The sequence below is a fragment of the Dipodomys ordii genome, unplaced genomic scaffold (genome assembly GCF_000151885.1).
Source record: "Dipodomys ordii isolate 6190 unplaced genomic scaffold, Dord_2.0 Scaffold26, whole genome shotgun sequence".
NCBI lineage: Eukaryota > Metazoa > Chordata > Mammalia > Rodentia > Heteromyidae > Dipodomys > Dipodomys ordii.
Window position 1 is genome coordinate 11,296,358 of NW_012267242.1, and position 7,699 is coordinate 11,304,056.

The window sequence follows — 7,699 nt, forward strand, 5'->3', positions numbered from 1 at the left end:
TTTTTCTTTTTTTGCTTATGTGGTGCTGAGGAATCGAACCCAGGGCCTCGAGCATGCAAGGCAAGCGCTCTACCACTGAGCCACCTTCCCAGCCCCAACCTGGATTTTGAACCAGTTTAAACTTCCAACCTAGCTAGTGACAGGTACACACACTCACGCCCAACTTTTATTGATTTTACTGAGGGTCTAACTTTTTTGTGAGGCTGTCCTTGAAATTAGATCCTCTTTAGCTTCCTTCCAAGTGCTGGAATTACAGGCCTCTACCTCTAGGTCCAGCGCCCATCTTATCTTTACTGGTAACACATTTGTCTGTAACAAAATCCAGCTAATAACTCATCTCCTGACTTTCACGTCAACTTGCTTTTATTTGTATGCCACATCATGTCCTTTCATCCCTGGGTAGAACAGATCTGCCCTCCAAGCCCAGCAGAGGGCGCTCCGTACATGCCTTCATGCAAGGACTTGTACATGGTGTGTATTATTGTCAACTTAGTTTAGGTTTCTTCTGTCTGCGCCTCTCTCTCCCCTCCCCCCACTCTGTCATGGGGCTTGAACTCAGGGCCGGGGTGCTATCCCTTTGAACCACAGCTCCACTTCCAGTTTTCTGGTGGCTATTGGGACTTCAAACCATAATCCTCAGAGCTCAGCTTCTTGCGTAGCTAGGATTACAGGTGTAAGCCACTGGTGTTTGGCCTCAAATGGCAAGTTTTAAATAGAAATACAGGTATCTAGAAACATCCCTTGATTACAGCTTGAAATTAAAGATCAGGGAATGTGGAAATTGTGGGGAACAATGTAATTGGAGGCTAAAGATGATCAAAGTACCTATTATACACATGAAAATGTCACAATGAAAACCATTTTTTAAAAACTTGTTAAGAGGGCTGGGAAGGTGGCTTAGTGGTGGAGTGCTTGCCTAGCATGCTTGAAGCCCTGGCTTCAATTCCTCAGTACCACATACACAGAAAAAAGCCAGAAGTGGTGCTATGGCTCAAGTGGTAGAGTGCTAGCCTTGAGCAAAAGAAGCGCAGGGACAGTGCCCAGGACTGGCAAAGAAACCCACAAAAAACCAAAAACCTGTTAAATACTAATTCATGAACTTCAGCTAACCAGCTCTGCCATCTTCCAAGTAATTTATCTCCAGACCTCAACTTTCTCACCTGTACTGAAATGAGCTCCACTAATGAATATTCCCTAGAAACATCTTGAAAAGAAATCACGAGATTGAGAAGCCTCATTACAGCACTCATATTACATTGCATTCATAAGAGCTTTGTGCGTATACCTGTTGAAGTGAGGATACATCATAACCCCCTGGCTGAATCAGGAGAGAGAAAGTCAGCAACATCCTGAGTTGATGAAAATTTATTTGGAGAGCTGAGAATGAGTCACATACTAGGCCAAGATTCCTTCTCCAGTAGAGCAGCATCACCGGGTCCCCCACGCCCAACACTAATATCTCTATACTGTCTCCTGGACCTTGTTTATCTACTTTGAAGCAATCCCATTTGGGAAAATACTACAATCAAAACTAATCAAAGTTGGGTAAAATGGGCAAATAGTTTCAATCTGTACAGTGACTACTGAGGCGATGGGAAAGGCCAGAGGAGACCTGTGTGAGTTTATTATTTCTCCTTTGGTAAGTGCTTCTGTCATACACGGCATCAACAAGCAGCTTTAATTCCATTCAGTGGCAGGAGTCCAGCATGCAGGGTGGTACATCATGAGGAAAAAGTCAGTTTTCTGCTGGCCACAAGCAGAAAGTGTGTGTGTGTGTATGAGAGAGAGAGAGAGAGAGAGAGAGTGTGTGTACTGGGGCTTAAATTTAGGAACTGACATTCTTGCTTGGCTTTTTTGCTCACAGCTGGCACTTTAACCACTTGAGGCATGCCTCCAGTTCTCAGAAAGATATATTTTTCTTGACTTATTACTAAGCGATCATATTTCTCCTTCACAAACATAGAACTTAAAAAAGGAATGGAAACTAAAAGAGAAAAGGAAGAATGGGCATTTCTTTTTTTGCTGAGCCTGAACCAAGATTTAGGGGTCCATAAACTATTCAAGTCAAATACCTTCAATCTCTCATTTTGTGAGCCGCTTTCTCATCTATCTTCTACGTTAGCTACAGAACAAAGGGATGGATGGGGTAAGCCCTGGTCTGTGCGCCCCCATTCCTGCTCTCCCTAAGTGATGTAAGTGAGGAAGCCAGGTGCACCCCATATTACAGCCCCTTTTCTTCCTTAGAAAGTCAGGGCCCCATCTTACCTTCTCCCCTGAATGGGGTGTTTACTTTTGTTCTCTTCACCCTCTGGAACCCCAGCAGATCATACCAACTGCTTCAGAGTATTTCCGGGTGGGGTTTTTCCTTGGTCTTTTTATTTCAAATACTACAAAAGTCAGGCTCTGGGGGGCGCCTCACACTCACGGCATTCACTGTCCTTCTCCCCACAGCAAATCTATTTCAAGGACAGCGCCTAGTGAACAGTTACCCTGAGCTCTCAGCTTGCTCTGAGCGCCCGAGGAGCTGTTTCCATCGATTGAAGCCCCAGTTGCCTTTACCTGGCACCAGCTCTCCAGCCACATTCAAATAAGGCATTTATCTCCACAGCAGAACTTAAACCCCTACTCAGCTATTCCACAGCTCCCCCCATTATACCCACCCCACACCAACCATACAGGTAAGGAGGAAGACAGTCAGGAATGCTTTTTTATGAACTCTAAATTCAAATTCATATCCACCGACTCTCCCACCCCACCCTCTCCACCACACCCACAGGATTTCATTGAGAGTTCTCCCAACAGTTATTTGGAAAAAAAGGTGAAACAAAAAAAAAGGTCAAGGTCTTGGTGCTCAGGCTAAGGGCCTCCATGCGCTAGGACACCAGCGGGCGGGGGCTTCGGCCTCTCCAGCCCATTCCCAAGCCACCACCCGACCCCCGGCTGCAAAAGCAGGGAGGGGAGGAGCCAGCACAGGACCCAGGGGCGGCATCTCAGGATCTGGCAGAGCCCCCGGCAGCATCATTCAACTTGGCCACTGTGGACAAACACAGAAGAAAAAAAACAAAACACACACACAAAAAAAAAACACTGTCAAGTAGTAGGGGAAAACCTTGAATTTCATAATTTCATCCCAGTCTCCCATGATTCCTCCACACAATTTATCATTAGACTACCTAACATAGGTAGGCATGGCGTGCTCTCTCTCTCTCTCTCCTCTCTTTTTTTTTTTTTTGTCGGTCATGGGGCTTGAACTCTGGGCCTGGGCGCTGTCCCACAGCTCTTCAGCTCAAGGCGAGCGCTCTACCACTTGAGCTACAGCGCCACTTCCGGTTTTCTGGTGGTTTATTGGAGATAGGAGTCTCACGGTCTCTCCTGCCCGGGCTGGCTTTGAACCGCGATCCTCAGATCTCAGCCTCCTGAGTAGCTAGGATTACAGGCGTGAGCCACCAGCGCCCGGCTATCTCCTCTCTCTCTTTGTAATGATACTGGGGACCTCTACCAGTTGAGCCATACTTCTAGCCATTTTTTTTTTTGAGAGAAGATCTTGCTAACTTTGCCCAGGCTAGCCTTAAATTTGTGATCCTCCTACTTCTTTTCTTTCTCCTTGAGCTTCTTTTTGCTCAAGGCTAGCATTCTACCACTTGAGCCACAGAGCCATTTCTGGCTTTTTCTGTGTATGTGGTACTGAGGAATTGAACCAAGGGCTTCATGCATGCTAGGCAAGCACTCTACCACTAAGCCACCTTCCCAGCCCTGATCCTCCTACTTCTGACTCCAGAGAAGCAGGTACTCATTACCACACCGTGGTCTTATGCATAAGAGAATTATAGAACTTTTTGTAAAAAGAGAGGGAGAGAGAACTTGTCTTTACCTATCTACGAATAGAACATTTCTTGCCTTTTTTGGAGGTACTTGTAGAAAATAAACACAGGAAAACAATTCTGTAGACACCAAATAACTAGATGTTTTTAGGAAAGGGACCTAAGGCTCTGGCAGCACTGGAGGCCACACAGTGGTGAAGTGGTCACCACATGGAGGCCAGCCAGACCGTGCAGACGCTATTTGGAGTGAATTTAGTCACTTTGAGTTTAATCAAAACATTTGCAATTGGATTTTACCAAGACTTTTGTTAAGGAAGCTATGTACGTCAAGCTGTGGAAACAGGTGGCAAATGTAAGACTAGCTCGCCCCTTTGTTTTCTTACAGATGACCTGCTGGTGTGAGACTAACCATTTTTGTTGTTGTTTTGTGCCAATCCTAGGGTTTGAACTTGGGGTCTGGGCACTGTCCCTGAGTTTTTTTGCTCAAGGCTAACACTCTACCATTTGAGCTATGGAAGCATTTCTGGCTATTTCTGTGATTAACTAGAGATAAAAAGAGTCTCACAGACTTTTCCTGCCCAGGCTGGCTTCCAACCATCATCCTTGGATCTTAGCTTCCTCAGTAGCTAGGATTATAGGTATAAGCCACTGGTGCCTGGCTACTTCTGGCTTTTTAGTGTTAATTGGAGATAAGAGTCTCAGTGTTTGCTGCTTGGGCTGGCTTCCAATCACAATCCTCAGATCTTGGCTGCTCAAGCAGATATGACTACAGGTATGAGCCACTGGTACCTGACCAGTTTGATTTTCTTATTCCTTCTCTTCTTTCCTAAATACCAGACTAATTATGAATATCTTTAGGACTCAAACTTGACTGAAAGAGACGGCAGCTCAGACAGAAAAGAAAAAAAGTACAGAATTCGAGAAGATCAGAGATGAAGAAAACGTACAAAATTATATATATATTTATATATATAATAACATGACATATCTATGTACAACATGGCTGGGACAGTCAAGGAAACTATACAACGATGTTGAGCATTTTCCCCTTCCCATATGGACTTTAGATTAAGGGTGACAGCATGAGAAAATGGAGCAAGAAACACATGAATTATATACAATTACAGGTGACAGTCAAGGAGTTTGGGGGGCCAGGGAGTCTGGGGATCCTGCTCTCCATTCCTTCCTCACCAACCTTTTTCTAACCAATCTGAGTGACAGCCAGCAAGTGGACTGGCTGGTCAGCAATATATCTACCCCTCCCTCCCACTCCCCCCCAGCATACCAGCAAGTCGTTCTCAATGGGCCTAGTGTTTGGCAAATCAGAATTTGTGAGATGAAGGGCAAGAAAGGAGTAGAGAATCTTGTTCTCTTGAGTAGTTTTCAGCCTGGTGCTCTTTGTCGGAAGTGGCAGGCTACATTCAGTAAGACTCAGGCCAAGCTGGTGAGAACTAAAGATCCTGGTTACCACAATCTCTTCTCCCACATGTTTATGAGTCAGCACTGCTGCCTCCTGATTGCACAAGAACTGGCTTACTAAGAGTAGACGGCAGATTTCTCAGTCTTCCTTTCCTAAACATAAACACTTTCCCCAGCTTCTTCTAAAGTGAATCATCTCTTAAAAGCTTGCTGCTTCAGCCCTGCAGTAGCACTAAGTCCCAGGGCTAGCTCAGTGTATCCCTTTTCTTCCTTTCTCCCTAACAACACAGCAGACATCCAAAGTACACCTGAGACATGGGTCTCCACGAGGGCATAACTGAGCCTAGCTAGCTTTTTGTTTGGTCGGTTGTGGGGCTTGAACTCTGGGCCTGGGCACTGTCCCTGAGCTCTTCAGCTCAGGCTAGCGCTCTACCACTTGAGCCACTGTGCCACTTCCGGCCTTTTCTGCTTATGTGGCGCTGAGGAATCAAACCCAGGGCCTCATGCATGGGAGGCAAGCACTCTACCACTAAGCCACCTTCCCAGCTCATGGCTAGCTTCTTCAAGGTGTATGTGGCTTTTTTTAAATTGAGCCTCAAGACCAGGATACACCTATTAAAGTCTGTTGCCTAAATATATAGTCCTCAAACCTCAAACTTCCCCTCTCCTCCTGTAGCCCTAAAGTTTTGCCTCTGTGGATTATAATGTGGAAGCTCACCTACAGGGTCTTCTGCACTTTTAGTTTTAGGACAGATAAGTACAGAGTTTTTCAGCTGGCAGGTACAGGATTTTAGAATCAGAATCAATTTTGTATGGTTAACTCTATTTCATGGATGAGGAAACAGAAACACAGACAGGCTGAATATGAATAACCCAGCCAAGGTTATACATCAGTTCCTGCTAAGACCAAATGGAAACAGAACTCGGATAAACTGACTTCTAAACCACTGCTCTTTTCACTATGCCATGATACTTTCGAAAGCAACATGCTGGAAGAGAGAGAAGGTACCCATTTTCCATGGATAGTTTTCATCAATCTTTGTATTATTTGCAAGCTAGGGCAAACTGTAAGAGATGTTAAGGAGGGAAAGTGGGCACTGTAGTTTTAGGCAAGCAAATTAGTTTTCCTTTTTGAAGGTTCTAAACCTGTCATAATGGAAACATGAAGCAATAGCAGCCTAAGGGACAAAACACTTAGAAGCACAGAAAACAAGACTCATTCAATCTGCCTTTCCCAACTAGGTCAGGTCAGGTGAGCCTTGGGGTATTAAATCTGTCACATGATTCCGAGGCTCAGCCTAGCCAATTTTGGTACTTTCTCTACCAAAAGAAGAAATCATTATCCTCCCAGTTACTCACATAAGACAAAGCGTTGTCAGTACTATCCAACCCTAATCCCTCTATTTCTAGGCCCCTATCTGGGCTACAGTAGAGTGTAGATCTCTCGGTTTAACTAAGAATGAACTTGGAGCCCCTCTTCAACCTACATTACCTTCTCAGCAGCCCCCCCTGCAGCATCAGTTTTTTTTTTCTGGCTAGCAAGCTAAAAAGATCTGACTAAGTGTCCACTCCATCCCTGCCTACAATATATGAAAGGCCAGTGGGTGAGGAAGGGGAGGAGAAGAGGGCCCAGGTTACCCCGCAAGCTTGCTGGTGACGAGTGAGGACTTTCTCTGGGGTAGATCCTGCGGGGTGGGGATGTGGTCACCAGTCACCAGGTTCTTGTCTGGTCCTGCACTTGGCAGCTGTTTATTCTTCATCTTGGCTTTGGCCATGTTGTAGTCTCCTGAGTCAAAGTATTTTTGCTAAGAGACAAGATGGGGGAGGGGGAGAGGCTCAGGTGAATGAGGAGCTCTTACAGTCCACAAAATCAAGGAGACTCACATCCCACATCCACTGTAAACTCTCATCCACACTGAGATCTTTCAAGAAGTCTTCCTCACACACACTGGAACATTAATAACATGCTTTCATGTCTTCTTAGTGCTCCAGCTTTTATAGCTTTGTAAGTAGTTCCCTAGTAATAGTCTATGTTTTCCAAGGGACAGCTACTATATACTTTGTACTCAGTACAAGACGGTTCAACTAGAATTACTACTATTTTTTGTGTGTGGTGTGTGTGTGTGTGTGTGTGTGGTGTGTGTGTGTGTGTGTGTGTGTGTAGGTATGTGCTAGTATTAGGACTTGAACTCAGGGCCTTGAACTATTACTTGTCTTGTTCACTCAAAGCTGACACTCTATCAGGAGCTACAGCTCCACTTCTGTTTTTGTTTTTGTTGTTGGTTGTGGGGCTTGAACTCTGGGCCTGGGTGCTGTCCCTCAGCTCTTCAGCTCAAGGCTAGCACTTTACCACTTGAGCTATAGCGCCACTTCCAGCTTTTTCTGCTTATGTGGTGCTGAGGAATTGAACCCAGGGCCTCATGCATGCAAGGCAAGCACTCTACCACTGAGCCACCTTC

The 7,699-nt window shown here is 45.3% G+C and overlaps 1 protein-coding gene across 1 annotated transcript in view; it reads right to left on the reverse strand.

The window, feature by feature from the left end:
- Positions 1 to 2,689: 2,689 nt before the first annotated feature.
- Positions 2,690 to 7,699, reverse strand: part of Ensa (endosulfine alpha) — an 8,406-nt gene continuing 3,396 nt past the window's right edge. The window contains exons 2-3 of the mRNA XM_013015000.1: positions 6,879 to 7,045; positions 2,690 to 3,034 (exon numbers count right to left, since the gene is read on the reverse strand). Coding sequence (XP_012870454.1) covers positions 3,019 to 3,034; positions 6,879 to 7,045 — 183 coding nt within the window. The 3' untranslated portion in view covers positions 2,690 to 3,018. The remainder of the gene's footprint in view (positions 3,035 to 6,878; positions 7,046 to 7,699) is intronic.